Source organism: Scyliorhinus canicula, chromosome 18 (genome assembly GCF_902713615.1).
Source record: "Scyliorhinus canicula chromosome 18, sScyCan1.1, whole genome shotgun sequence".
NCBI lineage: Eukaryota > Metazoa > Chordata > Chondrichthyes > Carcharhiniformes > Scyliorhinidae > Scyliorhinus > Scyliorhinus canicula.
In genome coordinates, this window is record NC_052163.1 from 23,081,908 (window position 1) to 23,106,073 (window position 24,166).

The window sequence follows — 24,166 nt, forward strand, 5'->3', positions numbered from 1 at the left end:
CGAGGTCCTGTGGAGGCAACATCCTCCTGTGCGCATTCAAGTCAATATAGAGTGCTGTATGCAGCACACATGACAAAGTCGTTTTATTCCAGAGGTGGAGGACCAGTGTATTGGGGGGGGCCGGCGAACCATACTCACATGTTTTGGTCATGCCCGAAATTGGTGGAATTCTGGGAGTTCTCAGGAACCATGTCAGAGATTTTGTAGGGGTGAGGGTGGCTCCGAGCCCTTGCGTGGCGATACCCAAAGCGGCGGGGTGAATGAGTGATTTAGTGGAATTTCAGCATCTGGAGAAGATAACATTCGCCATTCGGGGGTCAGAGGAAGGATTCCTCTCGACGCAGAGCTTCTTCATCTCCTACTTCAAGGATCTGTGAACGGGTGTCAGAGGTGTGGGGGAGGGGGGCGCGGTGGGTTTTGTTTATTGTTTTGTTTCATAGTTATAACAATTTTATTGATTAGCTAGAAAACAGGGTGTGTAGGGTGTTTAAGGGAGTGGGGAGGCTCGGTTGTATCATAGTTGTATAAAGATTGTTGTGTTTAGTGCAGTGGTTAGCACTGCTGCCTCACGTCGCCAAGGTCCCAGGTTTGATCCCGGCTCTGGGTCACTGTCCATATGGAATTTGCACATTCCCCCCCCCCCCGCCCACCCCCCCGTGTCTGTGTGGGTCTCGCCCCACAACCCAAAGATGTGCAGGCTAGGTGGATTGGCCATGGTAAATTGCCCCTTAATTGGAAAAAATTAGTTGGGCACTCAAAATTTATTTTTAAAAAATAAAGATGGTTGTGTTTTATGTTTTGTATAAAAATGAAAACAACTTGAAATGAAAATATATATTTTTTAAAGGCATATAGGATAATTGCCTTTATTAGCCAAGGCATGGAATATAAGAGCAGGGTAGTCTTGATGGAGCTTATAAAACGCTCATTAGGCCACAGATAGAGTACTGTGTGCAGTCTGGTCACCACACTCTAGGAAGGATGTGGCTGCACTAGAATGGATGCAGAGGAGATTCATCAGGATGTTGCCTAGGCTGGAACTGAGGTTGTTCTCCTTAGAGCAGAGAAGGCTGAGGGGGGACCTGTTTGAGGTGTATAAAATTATGACGGTCGTAGATAGGGTAGATAGGAAGAAGCTTTTCCTCTTAGCTGAGGGGTCAACAACCAGGGGGCACACATTTAAGGGAATGGGCAGGAAATTTAGAGGGCATAGGAGGGAAAAACGTTTTCACCAAGGACATGGTGGGAATCTGGAACTCACAGCCTGGGAGTTGAGGGGTCAATAATCAGGGGGCATAGATTTAAGGTAATGGGCAGGGGATTTAGAGGGAATGGGAGGGGAAACCTTTTCACCAAGAGGTGGTGGAACTCACTGCCTGAAAAAGGGTAGTAGAGGCCCGCAACCCTTACAGTATTTAAGAAGCATTTAGATGAGCATTTGAAACAACATTGCATACACGGCTATGGACCAAGTGCTAGAAAATGGGATTAGAATAGATGGTTGGCCAGCACAAACACGATGGGCCAAAAGGCCTCTCTGTGCTGTAAAACTCTGACTCTAGATTTCTCAGTCAGGGAAAACATTCTCAGCATCCAGCCTATCAAGTCTCTCATTCTTCTAAACTCCAGGGAATATATCCTCAAAGGACAATTCCTTAATCCACCAACCAGTCCAGTGAAACTTTGCCGCACTCCCTGTAAGGCAACTATGACCTTCCTTAGGTAAAGAGGCCAAAACTAAAGGCAGTACTCCAAATGCAGCTCATCAATGCCCTGCATAATTATATAGCTTTTTATACACGTGAGCTCTTCAGTTACTTTGTTCTGACTCTCTCATGACTTGTTCAGAGGACCCATAAGAAGGGCCAGAATGATAAACTAAATAAACTTATGTACAATAAATGTTGTGTGGGGTTTGCATAGGTTGTTAAGAACACAAACCTGATGATTATATAAACGAACAGTCATGACAGTCACTAAAGAAATTTAAATGCAAATGAAAACAAAAGGGTGGTAGGAGAGGAATACACATTCTGCGTTTCTTTACCTTCTGTGAGAGATGCCTGTCCAAACACAAAGTTCCAGGAATCTTCCGGATAGAGGTCAATCATTGTAATTCCAACAATACAGAAAGCATCTTTAGGTTTTTTCTTCTTCAGGTATTTAAGAATACTACCTAAACAAAAAACAAGAAATTGCAGTGACAAGGTTGAGAATGCATACCACCAACAATATTCAAAACTTGATACTCCACAGCCAGAAACCTATGCACAAGTTTATCCATAAGAACCAAATGTTCAGTTCACACTGACAAATCTTCCATTACTTCTCCATTAAGACAGAACAAGTGACAAAACTATTCCAAACCCAATGATTTAGGAACAAAATGGTGTCATAGAAGGGTAGAAGGAAACATTTGCAGCCTTTTTCAGGAATAATTTACAAAGAGCTGTATAGACTTCCTAGGCAGATTCCTGCTTAAAGCTGAACATATTCCAAATGCAATTAGATGAGTAGTCTGTACAGAAGAATTGCAGTACCAAATCTTTGTTTTCCCATTCTTGTGATGAAATTCAACATGGTGCAGCGTTTTCGATCACTGATTTAACTATTTTTTTAATTACTTCAGAACCTGCACTCCAAAATTATTATTTTTTAATCATTCTTGATGCTTTCTCATTTAAGATTTTACTCCCATATACAATTTCAAAATCCAAAGTTGTTTGTCAAATTGAATTTGCTTGACACCTAATTATTCGTTATTTTGCAATTTTCTGCTTTCTTCTTCATAATCAACTATACCTCCTATTTATGGGCAGCACTGTGGTGCAGTGGTTAGTGCTGCTGCCTCATGGCGCCGAAGTACTAGGTTTGATCCCAGCTCTGGGACACTGTCCGTGTGGAGTTTGCACATTCTCCCCATGTTTGTGTGGGTTTTACCCCCACAACCCAAAGATATGCAGGATAGGTGGATTGGTCTAAACAAAGTGCCCCTTAATTGGAAAAAATGAATTGGGTACTCTAAATTTATTTTTTAAAAACTATACATCCTATTTTAATTTCATCTTCAAACTTGGATATTTCCGTTATTTCCAAATCCTGGTAATTTACAATGGGGTTTCAGCATTACTATCTGACGAAACAGCATCTGTCACTGACAGACTACCTCTGTAGTAGGGTAAACCTACATGAGGGGAAAAATTACCTCATCCTTGCAGATGCATCGTTTGAGTTGTGTGGTACTACCACCATACTAAATGGGATAGATTCAAAACATATCCAGCAGTTCAAAACTGGGCATCCATGAGGCATTGTGGCCATCAGCAGAAATGTAGCCCAACACGGGCAGCACGGTGGTGCAGTGGTTAGCACTGCTGCCTCACGACACCGAGGTCCCAGGAGTCCATGTGGAGTTTAGACATTCTCCCCGTGTTTGCGTGGGTTTCGCCCCCACAACCCAAAGATGTGCAGGCTAGGTGGATTGGTCACGCTAAATTGCCCCTTAATTGGAAAAAATTAATTGGGTACTCTAAATTTATACAAAAAAAAGAAAGATGAGCGGTGTATATTTATTTTCTTCTCTCTACTACCATCAAGCCAGGGGATCAATTCTAGTTCAACGAGGAGTCCAGAAGAGCATGCCTGGAGCAGCACCAGATGTGCCTAAAATTGAGGTGCCAACCTGGTGAAGCTACAACACAAAACTAGTCAGAATTAAGAAATCCCATAAACAAGCAGATTAGATCAAAGTCAATGCAGTCCAGTCCTGGTCTCCAAGTCAGATAGTCATGGATTGATGCCAGTTTTGCCAGAACTGGAGAGGAATTGGGGGGGCAATGATCCAATTGTTGCAGTCCAGTGGATTACCTGAAACATAGATAGGACTAAGAAAGAGGCTGTGCTGAGGGCATTTGAACAGCTAGATTCTAAATTAAAAAATAGAAACAGAAAGTTTCTGGATGCCTACCCGAGCCACAAGCAAATTGGCATAGGTTAACAATTGCAGAGAGGTGAATGCATGGCTCAAAGATTGGTGTGAAAGCTGATGGGACCGGAGGCCTTCCCTCAACCCCTGGAGTTGGATGGGGCACATAGAGCCCCCGCAAGGAAGCCCAGGACGGGCGACCGACCGAGGGCCTTGGTGGTCCGCTTTCACCGGCTTGCTGACAGGGAACGTGTGCTGCGATGGGCCAAGGCGGAGAGGAGCAGCAGATGGGAAAACTGCGAGGTGCGCATTTACCAGGACTTGGGAACGGAGCTGGCCAAGAGGCGTGCAGGATTCATCAAGGTAAAGGCAGCCCTCTACAAAAAGGAGGTGAGGTTTGGAATGCTATATCCTGCAAAGCTTTGGGTTACTTTTGAGGAACTCCACTACTATTTTGAGACACCAGAACAGGTTTGGACCTTTATTAAAGACAAGAAGCTGGACTTGAACTAATGGGCACTTAGTTCTTTCAGTGCTGTACAGTGGCGGCGGCCTGTTAACTCAAAATTGCTCTGATTAGGACTTTTACTAAAAGAAGCTGGACTGGAACTAAAGGACTTGGGGCTCTCAGACATTTTGTGTGGCGGCGGTTTGTTAAACTATCCTGTACTGTAATGTTTTATCCAAGATTGTTTTCAGCCTGGACAGAGAGTGGGGGCTGGAGGGCGCACTGTTTAGGGTCCTTTGGGGGGATTGCAATGGGGGGGGGGGGGGGGGGGGGGGGGGGGCCTGTGCTTGGTACCTTTTGGCGCGAGATCGGGGCCTCTGATAGGGGGATGGGCTAGGGGCTAGTCACGGGACTTGAAAGGGCTCGGTGGGATACAATTAGGTTAATGGGTCCCTGGCGTGTGGGGGGAGGGCATGAGCGCTGGGACGGGAGACAGGTAGGCGCCAAGGGCAGGGGTCAGTGTGACTAGCGTAGGTCAGGGGGCACCAGGGAGATCGGAGGGGGGGGCGGGGCGGGCTAGGGCCAAGCGCAGGGCTGACCTGGCAGGTCAGGCCTTGGGGAGTAGGGGAGACCAGGCGGAGGGGGGCGGGGAGGGGGAAGAGGGTTAGGGCCACGTTAGTTTAGTTGAACACGTGTGGCATGGGCAAACAGAGCTGGCAGGGAAAGTGCCTTATGGAAGGATCTTTGGCTTCAACACTTATTAACATGTTTATTCTTTCCCACTGTTCGTTTTCACTATGTTAAGGCTCTTTGCACAGGGCCATTTTTCTCTCTGTAACTGTTACAAATTTGTGTTAAATAAAAAACTTCAAAAAAAAAAGATTGGTGTGAAAGAAATGGGTTTCAAATCAGGGGACACTGCACCAGTGGCCTTCACCTGAACTGACCGGAAAGACGTGCTTTTTAGGTGAATTGGGCCTTCTGAATTCTCCCTCAGTGTAGCCGAACAGGCGCCCAGAGTGTGGCGACTCAAGGCTTTTCACAGTAACATCATGGCAGCGTTAATATAAGCCTACTTGTGACACTAATAAAGATTATTATTATTACTGGGATTGGGCAGGGGTTTTCAAAGTGCGGGTTGCGGGAGGGTCGTGGAGCGATTGGTCGTGGCACTCCCGCAGTCATCCCGATCACGGGAGAAGCGCCCAACAGCCGTTACCGGCATTTTATTGAGATTGGCAGCCACTTTTGCCTTTTAAATGAGAAGGAAATTAGGTTGTATGCAGTCTTCCAGCCACAGGCAGCAATAGTGAGCTTGCCATGCATGTACAGTTGACGTCAGGGGCCCTCTATGCACGTGCTTTTGGTGTCAAATCATGGAGGACAGCTTCTTCCATTTTCGAGCAGCTGGCAAGCAAGGCAAGAGGACCATGAAGATGAATAATTTTCTTACAAGCTAGAGATGGCCAGAGACGCAAATAGGCAGTAAACCTACTGGCAAGGATCTCACATCTGAATCTGCTGGAGAAAGCTGCTCAGGAACAGTCCAGGGCAGGACAGAGCAATGTAATAGTTAGCTCTGTTCAGAGTTCCAGGGCCTCTAGTGAACAGCCTACAAAGAAGAAATGGGAATAAAACAGTGGAAAGATGATTTCTTGAGGTATGGTTTTGCCAATTATGCCAATGCAAATAAGAATACAAAACCCATGTGTGCTATATGCAGGTAAGTACTGGAAAATGAGAGGAAAAGTTTCAGAAAGAGACGGGTGGATAAAAAATTCCTTTTGAGGTTCGGACCCCAGAGTCAGTTATTAACTTACAGCTGGTTCCAAATGAAAAAACTAGGCTGCTGTACCTGACCTGTGAAAGCAAATTAAAAATACGGCAAAAGTCCATGATGCTGGCAGCACGGTGGCTCAGTGGGTTAGCACTGCAGTCTCACGGCGCTGAGGTCCCAGGTTCGGTCCCGGCTCTGGGTCACTGTCCGTGTGGAGTTTCCACATTCTCCCCGTGTTTGCGTGGGTTTCGCCCCCACAACCCAAAGATGTGCAAGGTAGGTGGATTGAACACGCTAAATTGCCCCTTAATTGGATAAAATTAATTGGGTAAAGTAAAATTTAAAAAAACATAGTCCATGATGCTGTCAGCATTCTGGAGTAGCATCTTCCAGGGATATCCGGTGCCGAGTAAAATAAGCATGTTGTTGCTATTGCCCTTCACGACGACCTACATGTGCGAGGTTGGACTTTTTTTGTTCTCACAAAGATGTACATAGAACATACAGTGCAGAAGGAGGCCATTCAGCCCATCATGTCTGCACCGACCCACTTAAGCCCTCAATTCCACCCTATCCTAGTAACCCAATAACCCCTCCTAACCTTTTTGGTCTCTAAGGGCAATTTTATCATGACCAATCCACCTAATCTGCACATCTTTGGACTGTGGGAGGAAAGCGGAGCACCCGGAGGAAACCCACGCACACACGGGGAGAACGTGCAGACTCCGCACAGACAGTGACAGCACAAAAAAACTGGCCGAAGTCTGCAGCTGATATGTGTTTTGCCCTCTCTTCCTGTGAATGATTGGAGTGAGATTGTGAGGACCAAGCAGGTTCCCCTTTCGCACCAAAGGTAAGGGAAAGTGGCGTGGGTCGCAAAGATCGGCCAGTTGGCAAAAGTGGGTCCCGAGAAAGTAAGTTTGAAAAACACTGCATTAGGCTACTGTTTCTATAAACCTTACTGAAAAAGTTCGCAGGAGTCTGCTGATGAACTTTTATTATAAAAAAATAAAATATTTCTTAAAATAAGAAAAAAATGAACTATAGTACAACAGACAAAAAGGTTGGAAAGATCGCAATACAAACACATGAAGATAATTCAAATTCCCACTATTCCGTTACCCAGCAATATCTTTGCAAACACATAAACCAGTGAAGAGCTACCACTAGCTTGGCACAAAGGCTTCTCGCTTGGAACTAGCAATGTTGTAAACAGTTTTCTTCTGTTTAATGAATGAATTCCTGAGCAATCACTTGATGCTTCTCACCCAATTTGTAACACTCCCTTAGGCACCCAAAAACCATGCTCGAACCTTACAGTTTCTGCAACTGCAGAGCAAACAAATTAGTTCCTTAAGACTCAGTCTTCCAGTAACACCCCTGCTAAACTGATCTATAACTGACTATTCAGTCAACTACTGTCCTCGATACCCTTGTAGTCTTTCTCATCAGAGAGTTTATAATTCCTGTACCCACCCCCCCTCCAATCTCTGATATACACTGAGGTTTTTTTTCTGACTTTTCTCTGTATCTGTGTCACTAGGCCACTGTTGCTAGGCAATGAGTTTTTTTCCTTCAGAATCACTTTGTAATCCATTTCTACCTTCACGGGTTGTAACCCCTCATTAAAATGTGTGTTTTTACATTTATGCATATACATATATACACACATAACAAACACAAAACACCTGACTTTTTAGTCAGTAGTATATCCAGACTGCAGGCACCAAGACTCACCTGAGAGAAAAATCCACTTATCTTCGCTTTAGTCACATGCGCTCTATGCAACACCTTGAATTGAATCAAGCATAGCCAAGCACATGAAAGACACGTGATTGCGAAGGGCCTCACTCCACAACTCACCATCCAGAATGGGACCCAATTCACCCTCCTAGTCCGTCCTCACCTCACTCAACGGAGCCGAGTCCGCTGAGAGAATATTGCTATATATGATCTAAATAGTCCCCCATCAGACCCGGCCAAAGTCAAGAATCTCTTTAACGGGGAAGAGGATGGTGCCTAGGGGAAGAGGATGGTGCCTAGGGAAAGAAGGGGAAATCCTGGCACAAAAAATTGAGTATCTGAAAGTACCTGAAAAGACTGGAACCAGGCAGGGCAGCACGTTGGCGCTGTGGCTAGCATGGTGCCTCACAACGCCAAGGGCCCGGGTTCGATCCCGGCCCTGGGTCACTGTCCGCATGGAGTTCGCACATTCTCCCCGTGTCTGCGTGGGTCTCACCCCCACAATCCAAAAGATGTGCAGCGTAGGTGGATTAGCCATGATAAATTGCCCCTTAATTGGAAAAAAAGTAATTGGATACTCTAAATTTTTTTTTTTAAAGACTTGAATTTCTCCGCCAACTCTTTAAAACTGGCAAACCTCCCCTCCACCAGCCTGTTTCCAAACTCTCCAAACCCTCCCCCTCGCATTACTTAAACATCGGGTCCCAACCAGCTGGCAGAAAAGAGTGGTTGTTGCAGATGGGGGCGACTGAAGACAGGGAATTGAGTTTAAAATGCTGCCTGAACTGCTTCCAAATTCTCAGGGTGGGAACCACCACACGATTCAGGAAATGTCTTACCCGACAAGGAAACGATGCAGTAATTAATGCACCAAGGCTAGGAACAGCGCAGGAACTCTCCTCCATATGTCCCCATTTGGATCCAGGATCGATGAACCACAACAATATCTTCTGAATATTGGCTGCCCAATAGTAAAACTATATCTTAAAATGATATTTGTTTTGCATAGATTTTATAGGAACACACACACTTTGAAAACCCTCAGTTCAACAAGTTCCATCTGTCTGCATGCTAGCTCTAGGAAAACACAATATTTAATTTATTCTAAATAGTAGAATCCCTGTGTTAACTAGCAAGTAATTTCTGATGCTGACACTGCTTTGAGCAAAATATTTGAGCAGCTTTACTGTGGAGGTAGTACCTGAACGTATCTGCAGATTGTGTGAATACGTATTGATACGGAACACACAACCGATTTGAGATACCGAAACCGGATCCAAGAATTTGACCATCACACCATAGAAAAATGCCTCACTGTATTCCTTTAGCCAGTGTATGTACGTCTCAATGGTTGTTTCTGAATCACCAAATGAACCTGGAAACATAAAATGCAACATATAGAGAAAGCAAAAAATATCTAACGCTGGAAACTTTTGGAAATTTAAGTTACTAGCTAAAAACATTCAACGAGGGCTGATTTTATGATAAAGGTGCCTCATCAGAAACCATTCATACAAGTTCACAAAAATAAAGTCACCAACCTCATCTAAAAGGTTTATTTACAAAGTTGGCTGGTAAAATCTTGCAAAACTAAAGGAAAACATAGTGGATGCTGGAAATCTGAAATAAAAACAGAAAATGGTGGAAATACTCAGCAGGTCTAGCAGCATCTTTGGAGAGATCAGATCTGTAACCGTTCATCAGAAACTGGCAAAAGTTGGAAATGTAATAGATTTGAGCAAGTGAAAGGGAGGGGAAAGAGACTTGGAAAAAGGAAAGTCTCGAATGGGTAGAGGGCAGAAGAAGTTAAATTGCAAAATGTTTCGTGCTGCAAAGCTGAAGGGAGTGGTAAAGGGACAAGTAAAGAAACAGATGTGTTCACAGGAGGTATGAATGATATGATCTTGAATGGCTGCCAATGAAACCAAAGTAAAAGAAGAGAGAAATGAGAGAGAAGACCAATGAGAAAACATCATGCTTTCGGTGAATTATGTCTCTGAACCCACAGGTGCTTTCCACAAGATGTAAAATCTGATTCTTTAACTGCTCTCCCAAAATGTGTAACCGACCACTTTTCCACAATAATTTCATTTGTCACCTGTCTGCACATTGCACTCAGCTAGGTCTTCTGAAGTCCTTGCCAATCTCCGACTGTACGTCTATCCTCCTGGTTTTGTTTCATTGACAAATTTAAAGATTATTTTCCCTCTACCCAATAATCATTGAGAAATATCAGGAGCGAAAGTGGACCCAACATTTACCTTGCAGCACACGACTTTCAACCATTCCCCAATCCAAACAACATCCATTTACCCAACTCTTTTCTTTGTGTCCATCAACCAACTTTCCTTTCATGCGGCAATATTTTCCTCTTACCATACCACCTTTTTTTTAAAAACAAGCCCCTTGTGAGGCACTTCATTAAATGCTTTTTGAGCATCATTGACTGCATTCCCAATCATCATTTATCAGTCAGCCTTTTAAAAAAATATGATTTTAAATTCATCAAACACATTTGGGGGTGCAGGTGGCGCAGGATTGGTATGGGGGGGGGGGGGGGTACAATTTTATTAGCTTGGTGGGGAGAGTGAAATCGGACTTGGCAAGGTGGGACAACCTCCCTCTGTCACTGGCAGGTTGGGTGCAAGCAATTAAAATGAATGTGTTGCCACGATTTCTGTTTCTACTTCAGAACCTACTGGACTATTTGCCAAAAGCATGCTTTAAGGAAGTGGACAAGTCGGTCACTTCATTCATTTGGGGGGGTGGGAAGGTAGCCACGGTCAGGAAGGTGGTCCTGCAGAGAGGATGGCAGGCGCGTGGGCCGGGGGGGTTGGGCCTCCCAATTTATTATATTACTACTGGGCGCCGAATGCCGAAAAGATAAAGAGTTGGGTTGGACGGGGGGGGGGGGGGGGGGGGGGGGTCTGTGTAGGGGATCAGGATGAAGGGTAGGGGATCAGGGTTAAGGGCGCTGGTAATGGTGCCATTCCCGATGGCCCTGGGCAAGTATTCTGGGAGTCCAGTGGTGGTGGCGACACTGAAGATTTGGAGGCAGTTGAGGCAACACTTTAAGCTGGGGCTGGGTCAGGGCAGATTAAATCACAGGTTTGAGCTTGGGAGGCTAGATGGGAGGTTTCAGATATGGGAGGAGTGGAGGCTCAGAGTATTAAAAGACCTGTTCCTGGGAGGACGTTTTGCAAGGTTGGAAGAGTTGGGGGAGAAGTATGAACTGGGGCAAGGGGAAAGATTTGGGTACCTGCAGCTCTTAAGACTTTGCTAGGAAGGAGGATCAGAGCTTCCCGATAGCGCTGACCCCCTCATTGTTGGAAGAGGTATTGACGGCAAGGGGAATGGAGAAAGGGGGTGGTGTCAGCGATCTACGGGAGGATTTGGGGGAGGACAGGGTGTCCATGGAGGGGATTAAAGCCAAGTGGGAGGAAGAGTTGGGGGAGGTTATGGAAGACAGTTTGAGGTGTGAGGTGCTCCGGAGGGTGAGCACCTCATGTGCGAGGTTGGGGCTGATACAGCTGAAGGTCGAGTATAGGGTGCACCTTACGAGGGTGAGAATGAGCTGACTCTTTGAAGGAGTGGAGGACGTACGTGAGCATTGTGGGAGGAGCCCCGCAAACCATGTACATATGTTTTGGTCCCATCCAAAGCTGGAGAGGTGTTTCTACACGTGAACTTGGAACCACGGCCCCTAGAAGCAATTTTCGGGATGTCGGACTGAACAGAGCTGCAGGAGGATGCAGGGGCAGATGTTTTAGCCTTCGCCTTGCTGATTGCCGGAGACTGGTCCTGTTGGGGTGGAGGTTAGCTCCTCCATCCTGTGCCTCGGCTTGGCGGGAGGACGTACTTGAATTTCTGACTCTTGAGAAGGTGAAGTTTGAGGTGAGGGGGATGAAGGAGGGGTTCTACAATTCATGGGGCTGTTTATTATGCACTTTCGAGAATTGGTTGCCATTGAACATGGGGGGGGGGGGTGCTGGCCTTAAATAAATACCACTGGCTGTCTTTCATTTATAATGGATTTCTAAATACTCAACACGTTTATGACAAATAATGAATTTCAAGACTTTGTCACAACTGATAGACTAATTGACCTTTGAACATGCTGGTTAAGCTGACTGCTTTAGTCACATGTATTGATTTTAGTAGAAAATATCTTACAGACAACGCAAGCACATATCCTTTACATATTAATATTTGTTTAACATTCAGTAATCAAATAAAGCAAGTATCTTTAAAAATTTAGTATTCTTTTCCCAAATCATTTCACCAACAAATGCAGAAAAAGGACAAAGTACATATGCATACTCCTTGCAAGTTTGAGTATTGAAGATTATATGCCCAATGCTGGAAGCAATGTAATTAGCCACATCTGGATTCATTATTAGCCACATGTTGCTAATATATTGGACAACTCTGGTCTACAGTCATTTCATCTTGTAAAAACTGTTATATTGGTTACACATCAGTCCCAATGTACAAAATTGTATTTTTTCTGCAATCTAAGGTGAGGATTTGGGAAATGCAAAATTGAGGTGTGACAGTGCCACCACTGGCCGGAGTATAAATGGTCTCTGCAGCAAAGAGTGTGAGTCCTGAAGGCTGTGTTGCCTGCCCGGTACCAGGGCTAAGGACATCACCTCAACGCAGGAGAGGAACTTGGAGGGAGGGGTTGTTTCGGTCCATATGGATACCAAAATAGGTGCAGAGCCACAAAGGCAAACAGGCTCTCGATTACTGCCTGAACCACACGCAAATTGACATGGGGTAAATAAGATCTGAGAGTTGAATGCATGAGTCAAAGATTGTTGTGGGAGAAATGGGTATTGATTCACGGGACACTGGCAATAGCACTGGGGGGGGCCTCATGTCAGAGCAGATTCAGAAAGTTAACGAGAAAGAACATCACAATAATACAGGGTAGCAATTGATGATCACCACTGTGATAGGAAGAGACAGAACAAAAAAGTGCATAAGCAAATAAGGATAAATTGCTAAACAAAACAGAATGACAGTTTCTCTGAATGCCTGTAATAGTCATAACAAGATGGATGAAATAATAGCACAAAAATAAATAAATGAGCGTGATATGATGGCCATTACAGGGACATGGAGAGCACCTGAATATTCAAAGGCATTTGACAATTCATGAGGAAGAAAGGAAAAGAAGATGTGGTGTCCCTGCTAATACTGGACGAGAGCAGGATAGTGGTGAAAAATGATCTTTATATGGAGGCAGAAGTCGCATGATGTTTCATATTTTTCTCAATTTTTCCAACAAAGAGGCAACTTAGTGTGGCCAATCCACCTAACCTGAACATCTTTGGGTTGTAGGGGTGAGACCAATGCTAACGCATGGAGAATGTGCAAACTTCACACAGACAGTGACTCGGGGCCAGGATCGAACCTGGGTCCTCGGCACCATAAGAACATAACATAAGAACTAGGAGCAGGAGTAGGCCATCTGGCCCCTCAAGCCTGCTCTGCCATTCAATGAGATCATGTCTGATCTTTTGTGGACTGAAATAGCGCAGGTAAAGGGTATGGGAGCTGTGCTAACCACTGCACCACCTTGCAGCCCCAACAGATGACTTTACAACCGGTAACGTGTGATGAGATAGGTTTAACAGGAAAAGATCCTCTCGATAAGAGGGATATTTCAGGAATCACTGGAGGCAGGAAGAGTCCCAGAGGACTGGAAAGTGGCTAATGTTACACCGCTGTTTAAGAAGGGAGGGAGGCAGAAGACAGGAAATTATAGGCCGGTTAGCCTGACTTCAGTCATTGTAAGATTTGAGAGTCCATTATTAAAGACTTGGAAGTACATGATAAAATCGGGCCGAGTCAGCACGGCTTCCTCAAGGGGAGGTCACGTCTGACAAATCTGTTAGAGTTCTTTGAGGAAGTAACAAGGAAGTTAGTCAAAGGAAAACCACTGGGCGCGATTTATTTAGATTTCCAGAAGGTCTTTGACAAGGTGCCGCATAGGAGACTGTTAAATAAGTTCAGAGGTGTTAAGGGTAAGATCCTAGCATTGATAGAGGATTGGCTGACTGGCAGAATGCAGAGAGTGGGGATAAAGGGTACTTTTTCAGGATGGCAGCTGGTGACTAGTGGTGTGCCTCAGTGGTCAGTGCTGGGACCACAGCTTTTCACAATATGCATTAATGATCTGGAAGAAGGAACTGAAGGCACGGTTGCTAGGTTTGCAGATGATACAAAGATTTGTAGAGGGACAGTTAGTATTGAGAAAGCAGGCGGGCTACAGAAGAACTTGGACAGGCAAGGAGAGTGGACAAAGAAGTGGCAGATGGAATACAATATGGAAAAGTGTGAGTTTATGCACTTTGGAAGGAGAAATGGAGGCATAGACTATTTTCTAAATGGGGAGATGCTTCGGCAATCAGAAGCAAAAAGGGACTTGGGAGTCCTTGTTCACGATTCTCTTAAGGTTAACGTGCAGGTTCAGTCGGCAGTTAGGAAGGCAAATGCAATGTTCGCATTCATGTCGAGAGGGCTAGAATACAAGAGCAGGGATGTTCTTCTGAGGCTACATAAGGCTCTGGTCAAACCCAATTTGGAGTATTGTGAGCAGTTTTGAGCCGCATATCTGAGGATGTGCTGGCCTTGCTAAGGGTCCAGAGGAGGTTCACATGAATGATCACTGGAATGAAGAACTAGTTGTATGAGGAACGGTTGAGGACTCTGGGTCTGTATTTGTTGGAGTTTAGAAGGATGAGGGGGGATCTTATTGAAACTTACAGGATATTGCGAGGCCTGGATAGAGTGGACGTGGAGAGGATGTTTCCACTCGTAGGAAAAACTAGAAGTAGAGGACATAATCTCAGACTAAAGGGACAATCCTTTAAAACAGAGATGAGGAGGAATGTCTTCAGCCAGTGGGTGGTGAATCTGTGGAACTCTTTGCCGCAAAAGGCTGTGGAGGCCAAATCACTGAGTGTCTTTAAGACAGAGATAGATAGGTTCTTGATTAATAAGGGGATCAAGGGTTATGGGGAGAAAGCAGGACAATGGGGATGAGAAAAATATCAGCCACGATTGAATAGTGGAGCAGACTCGATGGGCCGAGTGGCCTAATTCATTCACCTGAGGACGGAGCACTGCTCCGAAAGCTAGTGATTTGAAACAAACCTGCTGGACTTTAACCTGGTGTTCTAAGATTTCTTACTGTGCTCACCCCAGTCCAACGTCGGCATCTCCACATCATGCCTATGTCTTATGGTCTTATGATCATAACATGTGGCTTTCACAATTCATTTTGAGGGTGAGAAACTGGTGTCTTAAACTTAAATCAGGGCAATTACAAGGGTATGAAGACAAAGTGGCCAAGTAGAATGGGAAAATAGGTATGTCGGGAGATATTTCATAATTCTCAAAAAGATATATGTTCCATTGTGAAAGACTCATCTATGGTTAATGAAGGAAGTTAAGGGTGTTATCACATTGAAAAAAAAGAAATTATACAATGCTGAAAAGATTTGTGGTAGGCCAGGCGATTGGGAATATTGTAGAAACCAACAAATGATAACTAAAATAAAGGGGGACAAATGGAGTATTTGAAAAACTAGCAAGAAATATAAAAAGAGAGTAAAAGCTCTAAATGTATATATAAAGGAAAGAGAAGCAAAAGTGAGCATCGGTCACTGAGGAGGCGAGACTGGGATCCCAATAATGGGAAATAAGGAACTGGCAGAGATCTTGAATAAGTATTTTGTATGTCTTCACAGTAGAAAACACAAAAAAATCTCCAAAATGGTAGCAAAGCAGGGGCAAAAGAGAGGGAGAAAACTTGGAACATAGGACTTAAAACAATTACAATCACTAGAGAAAAGGTACCAGGAAAACAGATAGGACGGACAGCTGATAATCCCCCTGGACATAATGGCCTGCATCCTAAAGGAAGTGGCTGCAGGGATAGTGGATATATTAGTTGTAAACTTCCAAAATTCCCTAGATTCTGCCTAACAGATTGGAAAACTGCAAATGTAATACCATTATTCAAGGAAGGAGGGAGACAGACAGCAGGAAACTACATGCCACTTAGGTTAAAATCTGTCATTGATACATTTATCAGTTTGATGAGAATATAATAAGCAGAATGAATTAAGGAGAACTAGTAGACGTAGTTTGGATTTCCAAAAGGCATTTCATAAGGCATCCATAAAAAGTTACTGCAGAAGAGCTCATAGTGTTCGGGGTTGATACTTTAGCACGGACAGAGGATTGGCCAACTAAACAGGAAACAGAGTTAGAATAAATAGGTCATTTTCAGGTTGTCAAACTGTAACTCGTGGTGTACCACAGTGATCAGTGTCAATGCCTCAATCTTTATTACTACTTAGATGAGGTATCGTCTATATTGTAGCCAAATTTGTTGAAGATACACGGATAGGTAGGAAAGCAAGTAATGAAGAGGATACAAAGAAAAATACAAAGGCATATATATATTGATACTTTGAGGGAGTGGGCAAAAGTTTAGCAGATGGAGTAAAATATGGGGAAATGTGGTGGGAAAAACAAAATATTAATTAAATGGAGACACCACAGAATGTTGTCTTTATAAAACAACATTCCCTCTCACCTACCGTAGGTATTTTATGGTCTGCAATAAAGGCCACTCCAATAAGCTACAACCTAGTATATGTTTTTTTAAAAACTATTATTCAACAAAATAATAAAGAAACCTGGGGACTGGGATAAAATAATCCTTATTTTCTATCACATGCTTTCATGATTCTATTCGCTTTGTAAAGTGAACTGAATGATATACCTTATCAGACCAAACCTTGGATCCTAAATGACAGCTTAAGTAAAATAAATGAACAGTATAAAAATAAATATACACTGCTCATCTTTCTTTTTTTCTATAAATTTACAGTACCCAATTCATTTTTTCCAATTAAGGGGCAATTTAGCGTGGCCAATTCACCTAACCTGCACAGCTTTGGGTTGTGGGGGCGAAACCCACGCAAACACGGGGAGAATGTGCAAACTCCACACAGAAATTGACCCAGAGCCAAAATCGAACCTGGGACCTTGGTGCTGAGGCAACAGGGCTAGCCCATTGCGCCACCGTGCTGCCCCACTGCTCATCTTTCTTGATGAATGAAACAATGATACCACTCACTTTCTCTACAATGATGGACTTTAAAACAGAAGATGCTTCAGTCTCTGCTGAACTGTGAAATATGCTGCAGTTTCAAATTAAACTAGATTCTCTGCTGACAAGAATCTGACCATTTTCTGTATAAAGACAGCCCAAGTGCATCAATCAGCACTCTGATGAGATAGTGAAACAAAAGACTGTACAAATGGGATCTCTAATGATAACATTAAATCAACAACCATTCATTGGATATCAATCATTTGGATTAGATTTGCCATTTTCAGAAAAGCACGGAGACAACTTGTAATAAAAACTGCAGTGATTTGAACAAATTTAATAGAACATATCATCGAATCATCAAATGAAGTTTTTTGAAGTGCTCCATAGGTACAATGTATCTGAAGCAAAACTTGTGCATCCCAGTCTGTAAATTGTTTCCACCTTGCAAAAGGTAGCTAACCACGACTGACCTTAACCCTGTCTATGTTTTAGTCCCATGTTATTTCTAACAACAAGAAATAAATATAAAATTTGACCACAAAATTTCAGAGTTTTTTTTTTTAAAGTGACTTTGGATAGTTGTACCTTCGGACTGAGGGCACAACAAAAATGATACTGAAGGTCTGATATATTCCAAGATTTTTTAAATGGGAGAATGTAATAGATGGTAACTGAGCTGGGGTTGATTATTTCAAGGAACAGAGGGTTGAAAAGGGAAAGTTGGTTGGTCAGCAAAGGAAGTAGGTGAGAGCTTTACATCATGGAGGAAGATGTGGGTGTGGGAAAAGCTGTGCAGCGCTCAATTTTGAACACAATTAACTCTATGAATTAATTTAAAAATGCATTTGTTTTCAAGGAATAGACAGATTCCTTATTTAAAATCTGAACAAAATGGCATTATAGGATCATACCAATGGTCTGAATGTAAATAATGTTTTTCCCAGGAATTGGTGCTTTTCTCTGTGGGCTGCTGTAAAACGCGTAGAAATCTTGCTTTGGTTCTGGGTGACTAAGGATCCAGTCAGACTTCGAATACAATTCAATAGGCTTGAAAAGGGTGCCATCTGGCCGAAATGCTTCTAGGAGTCTTTTCACCCTTGGATTGAATTTCTCATATAATTCGATTACATTCTTATGATTAGATATCAGAGCTGTCCTCAGTGTTTCTTCATTGTGTCTGATAGTCTCCATCAAGAAAAACAAAGCCACTGGAAATAAAATAAAATAAAACTCAGTGTTAGTTTAATTTAAATAGTTGGGCTCAGCTTTTTGTGTCTTCACCCAAACTTTCAGTAACAGTACCACGTTGAACTTCACTATTTCCAAAATCAAAATTTCTGTTTTCCACTCACCTAAATGTCCGTTTACAATTTTCTGCTCCCATCCGCACTGCAATCATACAATCCCTATAGTGCAGGACACCATTCAGCCCATCAAGTCTGCCCGAAAGAGCACCTTACCTAGGACCAACCTCATCCTATCCCTGTAACCCCTCCTAGGAACAGTGTAGCATGGCTAATTTTGTCGGCTCAAACCAATGGTTTCTCCAGATTGGGGCCCACAGTGACACTGCCCTCAGCTTAAAATTCTGACAGAGTTGCCGCCATTTTTCTAGTGTGGAGACTACCAACGGATTCACAGAATATTTTGTTGGTGAAGATGCCATCACCAGGGCCTCCAGACACGTCCCTCGACATGACCCCAACTCCATCTGTACCCAACTAACTTCCTGATCCCCAAACCACTCCAACACCTACTCCGCATTGGCTGACCAGTAATAATACATCAGGTTTGGCAGCGCTAACTCCCCCAACTGCCTTTCCCTCTGCAGGACTCAGTTCTCTGAATTTGAGGTGTTATGAGGCCCCATTATGAGCCCCTCCATCTCCCAAAAAATGACTTTGGCAGACAAACTGGGAGGCATTGAAATAAAAACACAAATCGCGACAAAATGTTCATCTTGATGGATTGAATTCCATCCACCAGCGGCATTGGAAGGCTGTCCCACCTCTGCAAGTCCACACTTTTTTTTAATAAAGTACCCAATTTTTTTTTCCAATTAAGGGGCAATTTAGCATGTCCAATGCACCTACCCTGCACATCTTTGGGTTAGGGGCGAGACCCACGCAGACAGGGGCCGAATGTGCAAATTCCACAAGGACAGTGACCAGGGCTGGGATTGAACCCAGGTCCTCAGCGCCGTAAGGCTACAGTGCTAACCACTGTGCCCAGCACGTTCACTCTAATATGCTCGCCAAGCTTCTAATTGAATGTACTAGCACTTATTGTTTCATGGCTCTTTCTTCATTACTCTATACCAAACACAAATTGTCCGATTGTACTGTTGAATATCCATTGTCTAAAAAGGCTGTTCTCTCAAATTTCATTTTACTCCATTCCTATTGAAGTTGTTGTACTCACCTTTTGTCTTTTTCAGTTCCTGCCAGTTTATATATCCATTTTTCATCACTTTCCAATTTTTATTTGCTTGTATTATGAAATCTTTGTGCATTCTTTGCCTACAACTTACCTTCTCTCTCACTTTTTCAATCCTTCCTAAAAAGACTTTGCATATTTTCTCTTCAGATTCTACTGATCATCAGATTATTGGATGCTGACCGGTCATCATTTTCTGTACTTAATGATGCTTCTGGGGAGACAAAACAGGTTTGCTATGGTTTTTGTGATTCTGACAGAAGGCCTTTGACCGGAAAAGTTTGTTGTTTCTCTTTCCATAGATTCTGCCCAACTTAGTGAGTATTTCCAGTACTTTCTGTTTTTATTTCAGTGATCCAGAATTTGTAGTACTTTGCTCTTATAACTTAGTGATTTCAGACACCCAACTCTACCTCATCGCCATGTCTTTTGATTGTACCAGTGTTGCTAAATTATGAATCTGACATCCAGTACTGGATGAGCAGAAATTTTCTGAAACTAGATGTCTAGACTTCTACCCCATTATAAACTATATTCCATAGCTGCCAATTACACCCCACTCCCTGGTATCTGCATGAAGCTGTTCTCAATCTTGACCCCAGGGTTAGCATCCAACCATATATCATGCCATCACCAAGACTGCCTCTTTCTACTTCTGCAAAATCACCCAACTTTGTCACTATTTCAGCTCAACTGCTGTGGAAAATCTCATCCATGCCTTCGTTAGCTCTGAATTTGACTCTTCTAATTCATAACTGACTGGCCTCCCTTGTTCTACCCTCTGTAAATTTAAGTGAATCCAAAACTCTGGCGTATGTCAAGTCCTGTACACCCATCACCCCATGCTCACTGACTTACATTGGGGCCCAGTTAAGCAATACCTTGATTTTACAATTCTCATTCTTGATCCTTCCATGGCCTCGCTATCTCTATAATCCCCTTCAGCCCCATAGCCCTCAGATATCTGTGCTCATCTAATTCTAGCCTCTTGAGTATTCCCGTTTTAATTCCACCACCATTTGTGGCAAGTGTTTCAGCTGTGTAGACCTTAAACTACAGAATTCTATCCCTAAATCTTTCACATCTCTTTCCTTCCTAAAGGCATTCCTTAAAACCTACTTTATTCACCTTAATATTGCTTTGTGGCCTGGTTTCAAGGTTTACTTCATAACATAACTATGAAGCACCTTGGGATGTTTAGTAGTACTATATAAATACACGCTGTTGTTCCAGAGATAAAGTTTACTGTATAATAATAGTTCAAAGTAATCAATGCAGTGTTTCCATCAAAATATGAGAATGCCAAAGTGATGAGATGAGTGGGAGTTTCAGCTTTTGGAAGGGAGCGGAAGGTTTTCCATTCACTGGTTTAGCTCAGTGGGCTAGACAGCTGGTTTGTGATGCAAAACGAGGCCAGCAGCGCGGGTTCAATTCCCGTACCAGCTGAGAATTCTCCGTGTACTCGAACAGGTGACTAGGGGGCTTTTCACAGTAACTTCATTGAAGTGTTAATGTAAGCCTACTTGTGACAATAAAAAAGGTCATTATTATTATTGATAGAGGGGTAGTTGAAAAGCAAGAAGGTAGCTCAAAAGCAATAGGTAGTGAGAAAAAGGACAAATCCACTACAATGCACCCTTTCCGTATCTCATTATTGTTACCCTACCCAAATATTCAAACCAAACTGAAACATTTCTACCTTTACCATCTGAGATTTTACAAATGATTCAATAAGTCATGTATAAACATGGAGGTTTTTTTAATGGAGAACTAAAAATTGCTAGTTAGCCAATTAAGTCTAATAAAAAGTCAATGGTTTATGTATCCCAATGCAGAACACCCCAAAAATTATGCTGCATGTCTACTAACTTCCGTTTTCATTTCAGACTTCCAGTACACGCCTTTGTTTAAATCCTTTCCCCCCAGAACATTGCACTCAATGCCATAAGAAAAAAAAATAATCTAAAATTTCAAGTCTTAGAAAATCACTGTTGTAGTGTTTTACCACCCCTATTATCCAACAAAGGCTAAGTGTTTAGAGGAATATCCTAAGATATTAATACAAAAGCAAAAAGCTGAAGAGGTTGGAAATCTGAAATAAAAACAGGAAATACTCAGCAGTTACTTTTTGGGGTCGTTAAAAAACGATATTTGTTTTATCTCCTGCCTGCCCTGCTGCTCAGTATTGACAGTATTTTTTGTTTTTATCCCAAGTTAAATCCAGGATGTATCCCTATAGCTGGATTGCCACTTTTACTGTGTTAATAAAAAGAGGAAATATTACATGGCAAAGGAGTTCTGGATTTTCTCCATCGAAAATAAACATTTTAATCTTCACAAATAATGCTGAGGCACATCAGGCTCAAAAATGAAGGCGAGAACAAAATCTAGGTGAAGAAGGACAATTTTTCATCCGCACCGCACACTTAAAGCTGGTTTAAAATGAAAGCCGGTGACTATCTAAGTTAGTGATCGCCGCTCTTCATCAGATTGGGATATTTGCAAAAAAATCTCATCTTTGCACCACCCAACAAGGCCTTGCCTCCGGTTCCTGCCCCTTCGCCGCTCCGCCCACTCCTCCCTCCCAACTCCATCGACGTTGCCCTGCTCATCGCCCCGACCACCTTTCACCCGAACTACATCCTCCAACCGATATACCGGCCTTCCCTTACGCGCGCAATCCCGCACCAAATATTTGCCGACGCTAAATCATCACCTTGCGTGTGTTGAGTCGCGGGGTGGGGACGCTAGGCGAGATAATTTTGTTTCATGCAGACAATGACAGTGAGAATAAACTGCCCGGGACTCCCAGGACAGCGCCACCGCCCGCTGGAGATGGCGCCGACTTGTGCAGTCGTCGGCCAGCAGTGAACCGGCAACGCGCGCGCGTCATGGGGAGGGCGGGACCAAGGGAGGATTCCCGAGGGGCGGGGTCTGACGTGCAAGGGTGGAGGAGGGGAACAGCCTGGGTTTTAAGAAAGGACAGGGCCTGAGGGAGACAGAGGGCGGGGCCTGAAGGAGACAGGGGGCGGGGCCTGAGGGAGACAGGGGGCGGGGCCTGAGGGAGGCAGGGGGCGGGGCCTGAGGGAGGCAGGAGCGCACAAGATGGAGGCCGAGCTTCTGCGTAATGGGAACTTGTGGCTGTGTGGTTACTGTATCTGGGGTTTGCAGACTATTTAATTAACTTTATAAAAACATTTACACTTTCAACTCTACAGGACGAATCAATAGTTTTAATCTGCAGCAAGTTAATTTTTTGCTGCTGGAGAACGTTTATAATTTGCGAGGAAAGGTTGAGATGTGCGAGACTCTAACTCCCAGTCAGCTGCCTGCTGGGCGCAATGAACCGCAAGAAGAAACGTCGCTTCAACAGCAACTTAGCTGACTAAGCCAAATAATTACCAACATCCCATGCGGCTCGCTCTTATAAGCAATGGTCGGCTTATTTACACATAAACCTGCACTATCTTCTTGCATCAGATTTTTTCTCACAGATTCAAAGAATTATTACAGCACAGAGACGACCATTTGGCCTCTCATGTCTGTGCTGAGCAATTCCCGCCCTCTATTTTTCTTTTCTAGATAATTATAGAAATTCAGAAATTTCTCATCCAGTACTGGATGTCAGACGCAGAAATTCTACTTGCTAATTGCTCCTTGTCCTTTTCCATACCCAACCTAAACCTTATGATAAACCGATCACTGTCCCCTAGATGTTCTCTTGCTGACACTGGATCTACTTGGCCCACCTAATACCTGAGAACCAAGTCTGGCACTGCCTCCTTTCTCACAGGACTGAAAACACTGCAGTAGAAAATTCTCCTGAACACAAAATAGGAACTCTTACTCCTCTCTGCCTTTGCACTCCTATCCCAATCTAGATTTGAAGAACTAAAGTCCCCCATATTTTTTCCACTAGTTCATGGCCTATAGACTACAATGTAATTGGACGTTTTTTGTTCCTTAGCCCTAGCCAAATAGATTCTGTCCTTCGTTCCTCTGAGATATCCTCTCTCCAACACTGCAATGTTCTCCTTAATCAATACAGTGATGCCTCCTTACCTTCCTTTCCCATCATTGTCACCACAAAATCATATTACCACATGGCTATCTGCTTTTGCAACTCACCAGTCTTATTTTTCACACTCCAAGCGTTCACATGCACTATACATGTACTGTAACTCTAATTTAGACATTGGGCAGAATTTTCAAAAAAATGGCAAATTGCAGGTTCTGACTGAAAACCGGCGTGTTTCTCACCAGAAATACAGCCAGGTTTCTGACAAGACCTTATGCTCTGTGGAAAAAAAATGTCTGGGGCTGTGGTTTGCGGTATCACTCTGGCAGGGCAGAGCCTGATACATCTGGCAAGCCCAGGTCCACAGAGATCAGGGCACCATCTTTAAAGTGCGCCCCGATCTGCAAGAATAATGGAACCCCCCCCACCCCACCCAAATGGAGGACTACCCCTCACCACAAGCATTGGGCGTAAAACCACTTAATGATATTAAAATTCATGGTAATCAGGTTCACGCCCATCACCAGCAGGGAGGCGGGGAAGATTTCAAATCCCGTTATGGCCCTCTTGCAAGATTAAGCGGTCATAATGGGATTTGCAGCTGTGGCGAATGGACCCAATAAATCACGCCCATTATTACTTCTGCTCTTTCACTGAACACAACCAATCCCTTACTATTT

General features: G+C 43.6%; 1 protein-coding gene across 7 annotated transcripts in view; it reads right to left on the bottom strand.

The window, feature by feature from the left end:
- Window positions 1–22,337, bottom strand: part of LOC119953276 (archaemetzincin-2-like) — a 291,941-nt gene extending 269,604 nt beyond the window's left edge. For 2 of the 7 annotated variants that reach the window (XR_005457983.1, XM_038777348.1), the window contains exons 1-5: window positions 22,185–22,332; window positions 19,563–19,682; window positions 17,944–18,240; window positions 9,095–9,268; window positions 2,048–2,176 (exon numbers count right to left, since the gene is read on the bottom strand). Coding sequence is in view for 6 of the 7 variants with exons in the window: in XM_038777348.1 (XP_038633276.1) it covers window positions 2,048–2,176; window positions 9,095–9,268; window positions 17,944–18,223 (583 nt within the window). In the remaining variant the exon portion in view is untranslated. Of the gene's footprint in view, window positions 1–2,047; window positions 2,177–5,868; window positions 5,986–8,241; window positions 8,364–8,732; window positions 8,855–9,094; window positions 9,269–17,943; window positions 18,241–19,562; window positions 19,683–22,184 lie in introns of those variants that run through there. The other 5 variants (XM_038777359.1, XM_038777350.1, XM_038777347.1 and 2 more) reach the window with 5 other exon arrangements.
- Window positions 22,338–24,166: the final 1,829 nt, after the last annotated feature.